Here is a 17,443-nt window from a genome sequence, read left to right as displayed (position 1 = left end):
AGAAAATACATTGCAGAGTACAGCTGTAGGGCAGCATGGAAGGACGGGGAGGAAGGGCAGCATAGATGGGCATGGTTACTGATCAGCAAGTTACTGATACAATGGAGTAGATGGATGTCGCATCTGGATGTGTCTTTACTTAGTGAGACTGTTGCCTGTTGAGCTAACAGTGAGAGATACGGCCATTCTTTAAATAGTTCACGCTTTAACGTGTCCTGATGAATAATGGTTTCTTACTAAAGCTGGGAATTCCAGACACTTTGGACTCCAAGACACTATTTAAAAGGGCTACTTCACTTATTACACAATTTAACTGAGTTTACTGCAAATGGTTCTTACAGATCTGTTTTTAGCAGTCTACCTTTCTCCTGCATTTTACCTTTTGCCATGCTCTATTGTATGAAACCCCAGGTCATTTAGGGCTTCACACAGTGGTCACTATGTTGCACTCCAGAGGTACTCAGAACCGGTGGCAGCAGGGATAGGACTCTGATCCTTCTACTCCAAGAACATAGACCCCTAACACTGGAGCTAAAGGAGACTCTCCATTCTGTATTAACTGTATAGGTTCTACAATATACAATGGAGCAGTTTCTGATGCCATTGGCTAGAAGATAGTGGTACTCATAGACCCTAGCCAGCTTAGTGCAGTATGAGAGTGTACATGTTTGTTATCTAAAGTACCATCTTTGTGCCAGTGTAGTAAAGCCTGTCTCTGCATTTCCATTTAAACACACCTGTAATATTTTCATCGGCTGTAACTCATTTAAATTTCACTTATGGCTGACGACTGAATTACAAAAAAAAAAATTAAACCAGGAACTTTAAAAACCCTATACCTGTATAATGTACAATATTTCATGATAGCTTCTAATGTGCTCCCTGGGTATCTATTTGAATGGCACCATTAGATCGTCTGACGCAGTGTATAGTACAATAGAATTGTAAACAAAGAGACCACCTAACCCAGCTTGTGTAATGTCCATTAGTTAATGTATCCCACGCTGGTGACGAGAATCTGTGGCTAAATCTCATGTGAAATTCTTTTAGCTTTGTTTACAGTTGCGTGAGTCACGGTTCGAACACCCTGACACGTCCTGTTTGTTTCCTTCAAGAATATTGCTTCCTCTATTCAGACACGTTACATTAACCCTGAAGAAATTGCTTGAGCTGAAGCTGGCTTATGCCTTAAGCACGGTTCTCTATCCTGGGTTTTACAGGAGGTCACTAGAGTACAGTGAGGAAGGAGGGTTTCTACCCACAGAGGCTACATCTACATTTGGAGCTAGGGGTTGATGCCCAGCTTGAGTAGACATACTCGCGCTAACTCTCATTGAGCTAACATGCTAAAAATAGGAGTGTAGCTACAGTATCTCGGGAAGCAGCAATGGCAGCATGGGCTGGCCACCCTGAGTACATACCATGGGGTCCAGATGGGTTTGTACTCAGGGCAGCTAGCCCATGCCACTGCTGCCCATGCTACCACAGCTACCCTACTATATTTAGCATGGGAGCTCGATGAGAGCTAGCAGAGATTGTGGCTCATGAGATGACTTTGTGGGGGAAGCCCACTGCCCTTTTCCTCCCAGGTCTCCTTCCTGCTATGCTCTATGTCCCATTCTTCCACCCCCTCCTCCCACTCCATCACCAGTTCCTGGCCTGAGCTTTTCCTTGGGTATCTTTCGATTCCCTATTTAAGATGTTCTCTTTGCCTACATCACTCAGAGCAAATGGAAATGTTGACTTTTAACCAAACTTCTCCCAACAGTTGGCTTAATGGGCGTAGTCATGTAATTGTCTCTTTGGGGTTTGGTTTGGGTTTGTTTAAAGGAACTTCACTTTAAGCAATGTAAGTATATAAGTAACTGGGTCCACAATATATTTAAACACCCTTTTTGGGAAATAAATGTTTGAATGTATGTGATGGTAAAGTTTGAAAAGCATCTCCACCATGTTTGAATGAAATGTCTTGCTTGAGGATTTTAGGAGGAAAATTTAATAAAATTAAAATAATAAAAATTATTATTAGTAATTTTATTTTTAGTTTTCAAAACTGTAAATCTTTAGCTGATGTGTTTACTACTTTCATGAAAAGCTGAAAAATGAATTGCTTAGATGCTTTTATTTTGTTTTTGTGACACTCAAAAGAGTTTGAAGCAAGTTAACAAAAGCAAGTTGCAGGTCCTTAACCTGTTAGAAGGCAAAGATATATTAGATGCTCAGATACTATAGTGATGAACATCGTAGAAATGGCTGAAAAGAAAGTAAATAATTCAGCAGTAATAAAAGCAATTGCTTGTCCTTACTTAGCACATTCCTAGGGATTTTACAAACGTTAATGAACAGTTGCAGCACCCCAGGGAGATAGGCTAGAATCACAAATAAGTGGAGCTAGTTGAAATTTTCCTGTATTACAAATAAGGAAAATGTTGCATATTAAGTGATTTGAGTTTAATCTTGCAGAAAGCCCGTGACAGAGCCAGAAATAGAAATCAAATCTCCCGACTTTCAGTTGTACAGTTCAACTGCTAGTCCATGGTGGTTCTCGGAAGAAATGATGTTTTTATTCAAGAGCCAAAATAGAGTTTTTGCTTGTCTCAGCATTAACAATTGGCAAAAACACCAGATTTTTAGAACGATTTACAGCTCTAAACCTAAAAGACTCTTCTTAGTTTTCTCTTTATCCTTGGTGCTCCGCTTCTGTGAACGCTTCATAGGGAATACGCCAGTTATAAATGAGTCTGTCTGTCTGACTACAGTGTCAGATCAGTTTACTTTGTTTAGCAGTTGTGTAAATACATGCATAGCCACATTTATGTAACTAACCTTATATGTCAGAATGGATGCATTCTGGAAGGCAGAGGAGTTTCCTGCCTGTCATGTGATTCTTTTTGTTTCTAGACCACAAAGATTTTTTTTGAGAAACTCCCCGTGCTTGCTTATCTTGTGGCCAGACATGAATAAAGAATCACATACTGGGGAAAATCCATCTGTATCACTTGTTACTGGTCTTCATTTGGTGAATTTTAATAAATGATGGGGAAAGAAAACCAAACCATGTGCTCTGGGAGTTGGCATGTTTTTCACTGGTTTTCTTTAGGAGACTGTTGAATGTTACCCACTTTTGCCAGATTCCATTTAATCCTCAAAGAGACATCTTGCAGCCTGGGGGTTCAGGCTGTTACGGTGGTTTTAAACCACTTGTTGCACTGTCCTGGTCTGGGCTGCTCCTGGGCCTGGAGAGGACTCCAGTGTGACTTAGACAGGTCCCCAGGGCTGTCTAAGTTACGGCAGCCTCCCTGGGCTGCCCAATGGGCTATGACGCTACCCAGGATCTCTGCAGTACCTTGGCTCCAGTCTCTACTCCAGGGCTTGTGAAAGGATTCTCTACAGGCAGCCTCCTGGCTGTGTTCACAGTGCCTGTGCCAGAGAGAATCTTCCCTTGGTCAGATTTGGGGCCCCTAGGGCTATTTTACACCACTTTAGCCCTTTTACTTGGTGTCCAGGGTCCGGCGCAGAGGTGAGGAGGCTACACCCTTAATATTTAAAGAGCCAAGCTTAGTAAAGCCTGCCATTAAGTATTCCCTCTCCTCTCCCCCAAAATGGTTAATCCCCAGTGTATTCTAACCCAATTGAATCATCTGTCCTTTACTCAATTAGTTCAAATAGATGTGAAAAAGTAATACATATTATGAGCCATATGCTCAAGTGGCTGTTCACAGTCAACACTATTAATGTTGCAATTTGGGACCTTTTGCTGATTCATTTATACATACATACATTTATATGACTCCACTTTTTAATGGGATTTAGAGAGAATTTCATCCTGGCCTTGGATCTCTAATGCCAACTTTCCGCTTGATGGATTTTTAATGATGAGAAATCCCTGAAAGGTAGATATTGTAACTGAACTATTTGCTGCAACTCTAACCAGTAAACTTCAAACAGGGACACCGTATTGTGCATACATATGAAGTGGCAGGTGAAGGTTGCATCAGCAAACTTAATTCTGACATTTCTTAACTCCTGAATGCTTAATTTTGCATCCTTAATAATAGTTTTGTAACATAGGGTTTTAAAATTTAATTTATATTTATTGTAGTGTAATGACTCATAATGTACTAAACACTTCACTTCTCAAGCACAGAGGGCACAGATCCTGTGCCAAAGAGCTGTGTTGTCAGGATGGTCTGTACCAACAACCTGAATGGTATGTGACCTCCTTCTGTAGACCCTGCTGTACTGAAGCCAGAAGAATCATTCAGTCATCTAGTCTGACCTCCTAGGTATCACAGGCCATTAACTTTCATCCAATTATTGCTATATTAACCCCAATAACTTGTCTCTGACTAATTTGTGTTTGACTAAATTTACGTTTGTGATCAATACTGAGTGTACAAGATTATAGCACCACCAGCACTATTCCAGAATCCCTCCAAACATTATTTCATAATAACCTCATGATACTGTTGCATAAACATAAAATGACAAACTTAAAGAAATAGTTCTGGGGGGTTTTGTTTTTGATGTTAAAACTGCCCCACTTTTTAATAGTAAGATTGTAATTCCACAATAGCAAGCACCAATCCTTTGTGTGTGGAGACTGAAAACAGCTCTGATATACAGCAGCTCTTATTTGTGTGACACCAGAAAAGAGAGTGGGGAGAAAGAGTTTTGTGGTTGAAAATCATTTACACACATATCAGAAAATGGCCGTCACTATTGGGACCAGGTCTGAAAGGGGGTAAAAGCAAAGCAGGCTATGAAATTAACATCTATGTTAAGAGTTTCAGTACCAAGTGACCAGCACTTTTTGATCATTCTAATCATCTATGACCGTGAAATGCTTAGCAGGATCACTTTGCTTTCACAGCAGTTTCTCATCTCATGATGGTCTTTTGGTTATCTTTTTGTTGTGATTAGCATGAAATTCTTGTTAAAACAAATGTTGCATTTTGTGGCTAGGTAAGAAGAACAAGTTGCGAGTTTACTACTTGTCCTGGTTAAGAAATAAAATCCTACATAATGATCCTGAAGTAGAAAAGAAACAGGGTTGGACAACTGTGGGCGACTTGGAAGGCTGTGTGCACTATAAAGTTGGTAAGTAGCAAATGAATTGTGACAATCTGTCAGGATAAAATCAGGTAACAGAGAAATCTTACTAAGATAGTTGCTGTTTTATTAACTGATTCCTCTTAACTTTTGTTTTGCCATGTTCTTCTTCGAGTGATGGTCCCTATCTGTATCCCAGATGTGGGAAACACATGCACCCCATATGTCTAGTCTGGAATTTCTTGCAAGCAATGTCAATTGAAGAGCACATGTGCCGTAGCTCTCCCCATGCTCCCAACTGAGGGCATAAAGCGTGGTGCAAGCTGTTGCCTCTCCAGTTCCTTCCTACTGCGCATGGTCTGAGTTGAAATCTTAAGTGTCCTCAGATCCTTTATACTGCGTCATTCCTATAAAAAACTGTATCTAGTTAGGGTTTTTAGTAGTTTTTATAGTGTGGTATAGCATATATAGTAGACATTTTTTTCTCTGTCTCAAGATTTCCCCCCCCAAGAGGTCTGGGATTATGCCCAGGGTCCTGGCATTCAAAAACTGTTTCCTGCCCTCGCTCCTTTTCTGTGAGCAATGAACATCAAGGCTGCCTTTTGTTCCAGTGTGAGGTTCTCATTTCTGCCAAGTTCAGCATCTGCCGCTCTTTTCTCCAGAACTTGTGGGAGTTGGGACCTGAGACTCAAAAAACACCTCATGGAGAAGACAATGAAACCCCAATCAGATCTGGGCCGAGCCTCCATTCTCCCCCCACCACCACCACACACCCCAAGTACATCAGCCTCAACAAGTGGGCAGTGCCCCTCCAAGCTTGAATGGAGGGTAAGTCTGTTAAGCCTAAAGAGAAGGCTTCACAGGAGAGTAAGGGCACTCTCACAGACGTAAGGACAAATCATCTATGTCTAAGACTGTCCCAAAAAGAAGGGATCCCTCCCTGACCCCATCGAAGTAAGAAGAGCAAGTTCACACAGGTGCTGAGATCTTAGGGCACAATTAAATCTTCTCGACAAGAGAAGGAGGCTTGCCAGAGTACAGGTCTGACGGTTCAGACACCAGCACTGATGGTGAAGATGTGGGATAGACAGCTCCTGGTGCTTCTCTCCACTTTGGGAACCAAGGTGGTACTGGTAGTGCTGTGGCCCCAGAAGGAGCCAACAGCCATGTTGACCAGAGAGGTTCTGGCTTTGCCAGCTCCACCAGTTGACTCTCTTCATACTCTGGGATGGTCGGAGACGTGTCTTCCCAGAAGACAACTTTGCTCTCTCCCATCTGCAGTCACCACTCCTATTGCAGAGCTGCACATCCAGCTGGTGGAATTCAGGAGCCTCAGCATGGCTTACTAGACATTTCCTCCCAATCCCAGTAGTGTGGTCCTCTCCATCAACTAGGCCATTATAGATCCAGAAAAGGTGGTTTGGTGCACCCCTGCTTCTTGTGCTACCACCCTTACAAGGGCTGCAAAGTGCTACTTTGTCCCATCCAAGTGGGGAGAGCTCTTCTTCTCCTCTCACTCTCATTCAAACTCTCTGGTGTTGCAGGTGGCTACAGAGCGGTCGAAGCAACAGTACCCACAGGCTACTCCCTCTGATAAGGGACACAAGAGACTCAACCTTCGGGAAGAAAGGTCTTCTCTTCCACCTCCCTCCAGTTCAGGATCTCTAATTATCAGCCTCTTTTGGCCAAATACGATTTTATCGATTATCATAATTTCTAGAGTTTAAGGACAAGCTCTCTGAGGAGGATAGAGAACGCTTCCAGGCCTTAGTGGGTGAGGGCACATTTGTGGCCAGAGCTTCACTCCAAGCCATGGTGGACGTGGCAGATACTGCATCAAGGGGGATGGCTACAGCCATTGTCATGATGAGAGACTTGTGGTTGTAATCCTTGGGTTTCGCTGGAGAGGTGCAGAGTACATTCAAGATCTACCCGTTGATACTATCAACCTATTCCACTAGAAAATGGATGGGTCTCTCCACTCCCGCAAAGAGTCAAGAACAATTCTTTGCTTGATGGGCATTTATACTCCTGCCCCTCAAGAGGAACCATCATAGACAAGGTTATAAGGCAAAACCTCAGCCCTTTTATCATCAGTGTTCTCAGGAGCCATCACACAAATTAGACCAATGAACCCAGCCTCTGCAACATCGACTGCCACTTTGTACACTAACCCCAGACAAAAAGTGTTTCTTTTGATGGGACTGTTGAGACCCGTGCCCCTTTTATGATGACTATTCATTCTCCTCTTCAAATGTTTGAAGATTGCCTTCCCCAATTTATCAAAAACCAGAGGGCCCTAAACTACAGACAAATGGTTGTCCATGAGGTTGTCCATGGTGGCTATCTAACTGAGTTTCTGAAAACTCCTTCCCACAAATCTCCTTCCCATTTCCTCTTCAGGGACCACTCTCACTAGGAGATTTTATGACAGGAGGTGAACATCCTGCTCTTCAGGGAGCCATAGAAAAGGTTCCAGCTCAATGCCATGGTACGGGTTTCTATTCTCCTTGATCCCCAAGAAGAGTGGAGGATGGAGGCTGATTCTCAATCTGTCAGTTAAATAAGTTTATCCAACAATTAAAATTCTGCACGATATCCTGGGCATCAATAATTATCTCATTACAAGAGAGCACATTGTTTGTGGCTTTCAACAGGCCACAAGAGGTTCCTCAGGTTCCTCTTTGACCAGAAGCACTACCAATTCAGAGTCCTCCCCTTCAGTCTGGCGACAGCACCCAGGGTATTTATAAACTTTTTTTCAGTGCTGGCTGTTTGGATGAGAAGACAGGGATTTACAGTCTTCCCAGACCTCAGCGACTGGCTTCTCGCAGGCAGTTCCTATGAGGTAGTCCACAGGGCAACCCGTGTTCTGCTCAGCCTTTTTACCTTCCCTAAGTGTCTGCATCATTCACGAAAAATCCACGAGGTACGTAGACTTCATAGGGACATTAGACTTAACTACAGCAAGAACATATCTACCTCTCAAAAGGTTTCAGGCCATGAGCACTCTTATACAGCAGGTTATCATCAGACCCAGGGTATCAGTCAGAACTTGCCTTCCCTCTTTGGCCACATGGCTTCATGCACACGTGACACCATTCACCAGGCTACATCTATGTTACCTAAAACCCTGACTTCTCTCTGTGCACTTACTAGAGGAGGGCATCATGAATGACAAGGTCACAATTCCACCCAAGGTATTAAGCTCTCTTGTGTGGCGGACAAAACTGGAGAAGATTCGGGCAGGGATCCCTTTCCTTACACCGACACCCGAGTCAAACTATTGTTACTGATGCCTCTTGCTTGGGCTGGGGTGCGTGTATGGGCGATCAAATGACACAGGACGTTTGGGCCCCGCAGGAGCCCACAATGCACATCAACTTACTAGAACCCAGGGCAGTCTATCCAGCCTGCAATGCCTTCCTTCTACTCATCCAATACGAACATGTTCAGATAATGTTGGACAATTTGACAACAGTATTTTATATAAACAAGTAAGTGGGGGTAGGGAAGCTATTTTTTTCTTTGTGTACAGAGGCAGTCATCCTCTGGAATCAGCAACATATTTATCAGGAGTGCAAAATTTCCTAGCAGACTACCTAAGTAAACACTTTTTCATGAATCACAAATGGGAGGTTTACAATTCGATTCTCAACAATGTCTTTGCTCAGTGGGGAATGCCGGCCTTGGACCTTTTTGCCTCACAAACAAACAGGAAATTTCTTTGGTATTACTCCAGAGCAGCCCTGGGCAAAGACTCATTGAGAGATGCCCTCCTGATGTCATGGAAGGGTTACCTGGGATTTGCTTTACCTCCAATTCCTCTGATAGCGCAGGATTTGTGGAAGATCTGTCAAGACAGATCTTGAGTCATCTTCATCATGTCCAGTTGGCTGAGACAGTTCCAGTACATGGATCTTTTGAAGCTTTCAGTATACCCACCCAAGAGCACAACACAGGGACAACGTCACACACCCCAATCCAAGGCCAATTGCAACTCAGAGCCTGGTATGTGGATGAGCATCAGAGATATAATGCTCATGGTCCAAGAAGGTGCAAAACATCCTTAACCAAAATAGAAAAAAATTCTATGAGAAGCTGTTACTCAGCTAACTGGAAGCGTTTCTCCACTTGGGCTCATCAATATAATTTGTCTCTGGATTCTGTTGAAATCCCTTATATCTTAGAGTATCTACTTACTTTTAAGTCTTCTGGTCATGCGTTCGGTTTCCTGTGGGTGCATTTAGCGGCAGTCAGCGCTTTCTATCCTCTTGGTGCATAACCATACAATCTTCACACACCCTGTCACAATGAGAGTTTTAAAGGGAATTCTCAGATCCTTTCCACCAGCAGTGAAGTTTGCACCTCAGTGGGACTTCAATTTTGTTCTGTTCTCTCACTAAGGCTCCGTTTGAGCCACTGGCCATATGCTCTATGGCCACCCATGAAGGTGGCCTTTCTCATAGCTATAACATTGGCCAAAAGAGTTGGTAAGCCGGGAACATTTAGAGTGGGCCCACCATATACTACCTTCTATAAAGAAAAGGTCTCGCTTCGCCCCCACCCCAGATTCATACCCAAGATAGTTTCTGCATTTGATATGAGTCCACTTACAAGTATTTTTCCCTAAAGCGTGTGCCTTGGAAGAGGCAAGAAGGCTGCGTTCTCTGGATGTCCAGAAGGCTTCGGCGTTTTATCTGCCAAGAATAAAAGATGTGAGAGACACCTTTTTTTTTCCCATAGCAGAGCAATAAAAAGGTCAACATATATCAGCGGAGAGACTTTCAAAATGTACCTCGGGTTGTATTGTTCATGGTTACCAATTAGATGGCATCCTCCTTCTTGCCCCTCTCCACCATCCTGGAAGGAGAAAAGGCTCATTCCACCATGGGGCAAGCTACTTCAGCTGCATCTCTGAGAGACATACCCCTACTAGAGGTCTGTAGGGCAGCTACTTGGAGCTCTTTGCATACCTTTATGAGACATTACACCTTGGTACAGTCATCAACTGCAGATATGGCTATGGGGACAGCAGTACTACAGTCAGCTATTGCTTCTGTGTCCTGGCACCCACCACCTGGTTGACTAGTACTTGTTAACCTCCCACGTGTGGAATGCACATAGGGACCATCACTCGAAGAAGAAATAGAGGTTACTTACCTGTATCTGGAAGTTCTTTGAGATGTGTGGCCCTTATCTGTATTCCACCACCCATCCTCCATCCCCTCTGCCGCAGATTGGTTACACTGTGGTAAGAATGGGGAAATTGGAGTGGTGGCAGCCCACAATGCCCTTTATGCCCTCTGTTGGAGCACAAAGAGAGCTACTGAGCATGTGTGGGCCAATGGATACTGCTTACAAGAAATTCCAGACTCAAGCACATGGTGCACCTGTGTACTCGTGTGGGGAACACAGAGAGGGACCACACACTCGAACTTCCGGTTACAGATCAGTAATCTCCAGTTACACTGGAAGGAAAAAGAACGCATTTTTTATTTTTCTCTTAGAGGCTGATCGTTGTAAAAACAACAACAACAAAAAAGCATGCTAGCTTTGTAGGGGTTTATGGTAACAGGAACATATGTTTAAGTTAATGATGATGCACTGATTTCCCTTACCTCATTGCATTTCCTAATGCACTCTCAGACTGAGCCAAGTGCAATTGTGGGGTGAAGTGTCTTTCCATTAAATAGATTGTTTTTAGTGCTTCTTAAATTGCTGAGATTAATTGGGTTATAGACCCCCTCTGAACCAAAACCTGTGATGGATGGCAGAGAGCCTGTTGACCTGCTGTGGGGTATCCAGAAAACATCAGTAAGTTAGTACTGTTTCTACTGGCTCAGCTTCAAAATGAGATCTTGCCGTGATGATGCACCACTATTGCCCTGGAATGATTTTGCTTTGTTTTCACTTTAAGGTATACTCTTTACTGCAACTAACCTGTCTTTCAAACTCCTGTCTTTTTGCTTCAAAGCCTTATCTTTTGTCAAACTGTGCTGGTCAGTCTATAGTAGCAGTTTGAGCAATTGGACTGTAATCAATCAGTCTGTCTTGTGCACACATTTGAAAAATCTACCAGTAGTGAGTAGTCAATAAATATCTCAGTAAGAAACTGCTGAACCAAAAACTTGATCCTTAAAGCAGTTTATAACTTACTTCTCCTGTGTTATACCCAAGGGTTTCAGCAGCCTAATGAAGCAACCTGTTTAACAATACGTTAACAGCTATATAAAAGGGACTCTCCAACAGTGAAGGACATGAAACTGAGAGCATTTTTTTCCAGATGAAGAGTGATTTGTTACACTCAGCTATAGTTTGACACTGAACTATACTGTGAACCATAAATACACAGTAGATCTTCTCAGGTAGTAGGAAGGCCTCTTTGACAAGTACATTTTAGTTCCCAAGAATGATGAGCTCTGGAAATAGTTGTGTTTGCAAATCTAATAACAGTGCAGTCTTGGAGCTGACCCTCTGTGGCTTTGTGCACTGAAACAGCTGGCATTGATGTCTTCCTTGTCTCTTTGATGCAGCAGGGGGTTCAGACTTAAGGGTGAGGTGGTATGGATGGATCTCAGAGATGCTTGAGGCAGTTTATGGCTCTCCCAGATGATAAATTACTCTTTGGTAGCTAAGACTGGGTATGTTCCAGAAAGCACCCTAGGCAGACATGGAAGGGCATCAAAGTTCCTTTTCACAGATAAGATGACGTTCATGCACAAAATCCCTAAGAATTCTTTCAAGATAGACAAGATTGGACAAAAGTTGTATTTTGCAGAGAGGCAGACTCAGTACAACTGGAGACTTGAAACATCCTTTTTGTAGATGAAAATGTGTCAGGTCTTCAGCACTTAAAATTCACTGCTTTTACTTCCCTGTTAAGTAAACGGAGCAAAGTTCCTGCTGAAGAACAGCTCCATCTCCCTACCGCATGCCTGGAGAAAACAAATGTAGACCCGCATGGCAATAAAGAGAGTCGTGAGAAGCCATGAAAATAGTATGTATTAAAACAGTGGGATTGTTCTGCGGTACAGTCGCATTGCATCAAGGCTGGATGTGAAATGTAAGGGGAAAGGATTTCTCACTACTTCAGGAAACTTTCACATCCTTTGTTACCTGGGCTAGCTGGAAAGAAGAAACATGTCAAGCCGATTGTGCATCACCCATCCACAACTGGTATCACAGAAGAGTCTAGCAGAAATAGAAATTGAGGAAGACCATGGTACTGTCCTTCAAAAACTCAGATGGAAGTGGAAAATGGAGAGTCTGCACCTCTAGTTGAATAGCCACTTCCTACTTCTCCTGGTCCTTCCTAATCCCCTATATCTTACAGTCTGAACAGTAGTTGCCAGCAGAGCTCTACCACAGGACCAGTTTTTTTCTTGTATCTGAATGCAGAAGAAGTTTGAGAATTCACGGATTTGCTACACGATGAAAATTTTACCTTTCCTGACACATGCAGCTTTTTTCCTCCCTAAGACTGTAATGAGACTTTGCTAGTGATGCAGCAAATGTTTTTGTGTGTGGGGGGCTGCTTTGTAACTTCTTGGTTGTGGGGGAGGGGGAGGGGGAGGGGAACATCCCTCAAAAATGTTCCATGTTTGCCTAGAAATCATTTTTTTGAAGTATTTTCTAAAGAAATTCTAACTCTTTACCAGTTTGGAGAATTCTTTCATTTTGCCCTAGCAGGGGGAGTCTAAACTATAAGGGAAGAAGAGCAGATGATGACCAGTACTTGACATGTTAGCCTCTCTTTGTGACTTTTTGGGAACATTTCCCCCTCCCCCCCCTCCACCCCTCTTCCTACCTTTCCATGAGGATGATTATCCCCCTATTCACCACCCATGTCCCCTATTTATTGTGTCCCCTACTAACACAATAATTTTAGATCTTGGAGGTAAAGGAAAGTGCTCCATTAGCAAACTTGTTGTTACTTTTGCTTTTAAAACTGGCTTTATCTTCTTTCTTTCATTTGAGTCCTTGTCGTCGTCTTCTAGTGCCTCATGCTTCAGCTTAATCATGATGCATTAATAACAGCAATGTTGTGAAAGCAAGTCTGCCCATTAACTCTAAACCAGCTTTTTAGGTGAAAAAGGACCCTGACCCAAAAGTTAACTTTCCGTTTTGTTATGTAAACAGCATCTGTGTTTTGTATAGAATAGTGTATAGCGTATTAGCAAGGCTATTCCTGACATGGATATTCATTGAGTCACGGACAAGATTAAATATTCTTGAGACGCAGATGACTAAACATATGTATTACTTTTTAAACCCTACTTTAAACTACTTAGAAATAGGAATGTTGTTGCAATATTAACTGGAACCTTCAAATGTTTAAAATTATATGGCAACTTTATTGTTTTCTTGTTTCCTAAAGTTAGTTAAAAGTTTGGAGTTGCTGCTGAGTTTATTTTCTTGTTTGATTTCAGTAAAATATGAAAGAATCAAATTCTTGGTAATTGCTTTGAAGAGTTCTGTGGAAGTCTATGCATGGGCACCAAAGCCATACCACAAATTTATGGCCTTCAAGGTAACAGTATATTTTAACCGTCTTTGGGCTTTCTAATGTGTATTTGCAGTTACAGATCTGCTTTTATAAAAATGTTTGAACAACCCACAATGTTGATATATAGTTACATGTTCTCTAGTAAATCTGTCACTAATTCTGGATTACATTTTAGTGCTATTATTGATGTTTGTTAAATGAAAGAGTCAATGTATGTAACTAAATTAACATTCTGAATTGAACTCTGAATATAAACCATAAATGGAAAACCTAACAAGGAGATTGCTCAGGGTGACAGCATCATATGGCAGCTGCCGAAGAGCAGTCAGTTGTCACTGCCACAGCTTCACTCTTGCTTAAGGAGAATGAAAAATTTAAAGCCCTGCTGGACTTCTCTCTCCTCTGCGAGTAATTTATTTTACGTGGTCACATAAAACATGTAGAAGAAGCTCACTAGGGTTGTGAACCTCCAGACCATGCTTCAATTCTAGGCAGATGAATTTTTGAGGTACTATACAGGTGTGTTTGTTGTCCTCTACATATACAAATCAAGAGACAGATAATTGAACCAAATCCCAATCTTGCTACAAGTGAACAAATCACTAAATTATGTTAGTCTCACTTGTTTTTATGAGTGCTGTAAAATATCATTGGTCACATGGTATCATTACCAAACTAGTTGTGGGGTGGTAGCCCCTCCCCCTCTGGGTCGGAGGGAGGCCACACCACCTCTCTACACGGTCGGGACTGCTGCCTAGTATCAGAGGAATTAGCGTTAGGAGTTAGTGTTCCGACCGGCCTAACAGGGCTGAGCCCCCATATAGTCAATTGGTCCCGGCCCTTAGGCAGAAGCAGGAATCCCAGGGCCAGTAGGCTCTGGCCATTAGGCTGGGGCTGAGCAGCCAACCATCTATACCTCTGGGCCCTTTAAGCAGGGGCCGGGCAAACACCTTAGTCTGTGGTCTCGGGGCCCTTTTGGCAGGGGCCATAGCAGACACCATAGTCTGCAGGCTTTGGGTTCATTAAGCAGGGACCAGAGTAAACCCAGCCATCTATATTCTCTGGGCCCTTTAGTCAGGGGCAGAGCAAACACAGGAGACAATTAGCTCCAAGCTTTTTAGTCAGGGGCAGGGCAAACACAATAGTCAATTAGCTCTGGGCTCCTGGCGCAGGGCCAGAGCGAAAACCCAGGAGTCAATTGGCTCTGGGCCCGTGGTGCAAGGACAGAGGAAAAACCCAGGGGTCAGGTGTCCTAGCTCCAGTGGACAACTGACAAATGCAGGCCTCTTGACCTGGCAAAGGGAGGCTGCCACCCCAGGGGATCCACCCTACTCCACTGGGCCCCGACCTGGGGGCAGAGTGATCCACCACTGGGTCAGCAGGGAATCCAGCTGCAACACACCGACCATGCTTCAGGCAGCGCTACAGCCAGACTAAAGTCGGCTGTCGCTGGGCCACTTCCTCCCCTCCCCTGGGGTTGTACTTGTCTTCCGTTTCCTCCAGGTAGGTGGCCAGCGGCAGTCCTGGAGGGTCCCTAGCAGAGACAGGTTCCCCAGCGGGCAGGGGGTCACTTGGCTCAGCCGCAGTCTCAGGTGGCTGGAGCGAGCAGGACATGTCTGTCTCCCTCAGTGTCCTGGCTCCAACTGAGCCAGAGGCGCTGCCCTTTATACTTCCGGTTCCGGTTACCCACGTCTGGTGGGCGGGATGAGCCAGGTCTGGCTCCGCCCACTTGGGCACAGAGGGTGGTTCCTCCCTCTTTGGGTCAGAGGGAGGCTACACCGCACACTACCCAAACTGTTGTGCAGAAAATGAGATTGTCACTTACAAATTAAAAACATACTGAAGGAGTTTAACGTGGGTTGATGATTAGCTTTTATTTCTGCTTTTTTAGTCCAGGGAAGTTGTTTTAGTTCATAGGGTTATATGGCTGAGTCCTGCACAGATATGACTATTCTGACCTCAATCCAGCAAAGCACATAATCCAGGGACTTAACCTCAGTGGAATGCCTCACATCTGTAAAGGCATGTACTTAACCACGCTGCTGGATCAAGTGGGATGACTTTGCAGGAGCAAGCTGCCAGCGTGTGTGTGTATGTGTGTATGTGATAAGCATGTTTTTAAGGACTCCCATCTCAATGTTCGCAAAAAGAAAAGGAGTACTTGTGGCTCCTTAGAGACTAACCAATTTATTTGACTAAGGTGCCACAAGTACTCCTTTTCTTTTTGCGAATACAGACTAACACGGCTGTTACTCTGAAACCTGTCATCTCAATGTTGTGTGCTAAGCGGAGATGTAGATCTGACTCCTCCTTTTAATTACTGTCTTGCAGTCATTTGGAGAATTGGTACATAAGCCATTGCTGGTGGATCTAACTGTAGAGGAAGGTCAGAGGCTGAAGGTGATCTATGGTTCCTGTGCTGGTTTCCATGCTGTTGATGTGGACTCGGGATCAGTCTATGATATTTATCTGCCAACGCATGTAAGAATTGTGGCTCAGTATGGGATTTTTATTTCTTAGGTTTTTTTCACTTACTTCACATTGAAAAGATATACAGGGGTTCAAATGCTGTGGTATGATCATACCGTGAGCAACCATGCAGAAAAGTCATCTATTCCCTTCACTATGCTTTTCTAACTTCTGAAATTGTGATTATCACTTGTGGGTTAGTTAAAAGATAAGAGCATCTTGCACTTAAAAAAAAAAAATAAAAAATCCCCAAACCCACAAATAAAAAATCCTAAACCTCTTTTCCTTCATAGAACATTACACCTCCTCTAAATACTAGGTACAAAACACATTTTGTTAATGTCAGTCCTAATGCATGCTCAGAATAATACAGCTCAAGATCTTGAGGGCTTGCTACTTCAGTCCTTGTGGTGGCTAACGTGTTTTACAGCAAGAATGAAAAGGACGTAATTTTGTTAAAATAGATGTTGTGTAAAACAGTGGCTCTCAACCTTTCCAGATGACTGTACCCCTTTCAGGAGTCTGATTTGTCTTGCGTACACAAGTTTCACCTCACTTAAAAACAACTTGCTTCCAAAATCAGACATAAAAATACAAAAGTGTCACAGCACACTATTACTGAAAAATTGCTTACTTTCTCAGTTTTACTATACAGTTATAAAATAAATTGATTGAAATATAAGTGTTTGTACTTACATTTCAGTGTGATTCTTGAGCCTGTTTTTCACTTGTGAGCCTTGTCTGAAGCCTGAGCCCCAGGCAGCGGGGCTGAAGCATGTAACTTAGCTTTGCGGGGCCTCCTATGGCATTGAACCCCAGCATTTGCCCTGCTTGTCATCCCTTAATGCTGGCACTGCACTTGCAACTCCCCTAAACCTATTCCATGATCCCCCCCCCCCCCCCGAGGGGGGGGGTCTGCAAGCCCCATGTGGAGAAATACTGATCTAGATGAGTTGATGTATCCCTTGGAAGACCTCTGAGTACCCCCAGGGGTACCTGTACCCCTGGTTAAGACCGACGGCTGTAAAAGATATAAAACCATCCTATATCAGAACGTATACGGGCTCTTACATTTAAAAACCGAAAAACTGAAAAGGGATGGTAAAGTATAATTATGTGAGCATATTGACAAAAAAATCTTTGGAAGCAGAGAGGAATGAAGTCAGATGAATGCAAGAGGAGTGACCTTTGACATGCAGCGAAAAGACAGTCCCTGCTAGCCTAAAACAGTGGTGAGATCACCATCAAGTGGGTGGAAAGAGGAGGCAGAGCAGGGCAACAGTTCTCTGTGGCCACTCTCTCAGCCTAGGCAGGACAAGGCTAAAGGAGGAGGCATCCGTTACAGTCATTGGTAGTTTTTAAGGACAGTTCTGTATGGGAGTGGAATTCTGTTGTGGGTTTTGTGCCAGACAA

General features: G+C 43.4%; 1 protein-coding gene across 4 annotated transcripts in view; it reads left to right on the top strand.

Moving 5' to 3' along the window:
- Positions 1-17,443, top strand: part of MAP4K4 (mitogen-activated protein kinase kinase kinase kinase 4) — a 241,511-nt gene that overhangs the window by 217,991 nt on the left and 6,077 nt on the right. For all 4 annotated transcript variants that reach the window (XM_074964827.1, XM_074964835.1, XM_074964838.1 and 1 more), the window contains 3 exons: positions 4,966-5,100; positions 13,485-13,585; positions 15,893-16,042. In XM_074964827.1, coding sequence (XP_074820928.1) covers positions 4,966-5,100; positions 13,485-13,585; positions 15,893-16,042 — 386 coding nt within the window. The remainder of the gene's footprint in view (positions 1-4,965; positions 5,101-13,484; positions 13,586-15,892; positions 16,043-17,443) is intronic.

Source organism: Natator depressus, chromosome 1, assembly GCF_965152275.1.
Source record: "Natator depressus isolate rNatDep1 chromosome 1, rNatDep2.hap1, whole genome shotgun sequence".
NCBI classification, from domain to species: Eukaryota; Metazoa; Chordata; order Testudines; family Cheloniidae; genus Natator; species Natator depressus.
This window is presented reverse-complemented; position numbering and strand designations above follow the sequence as displayed.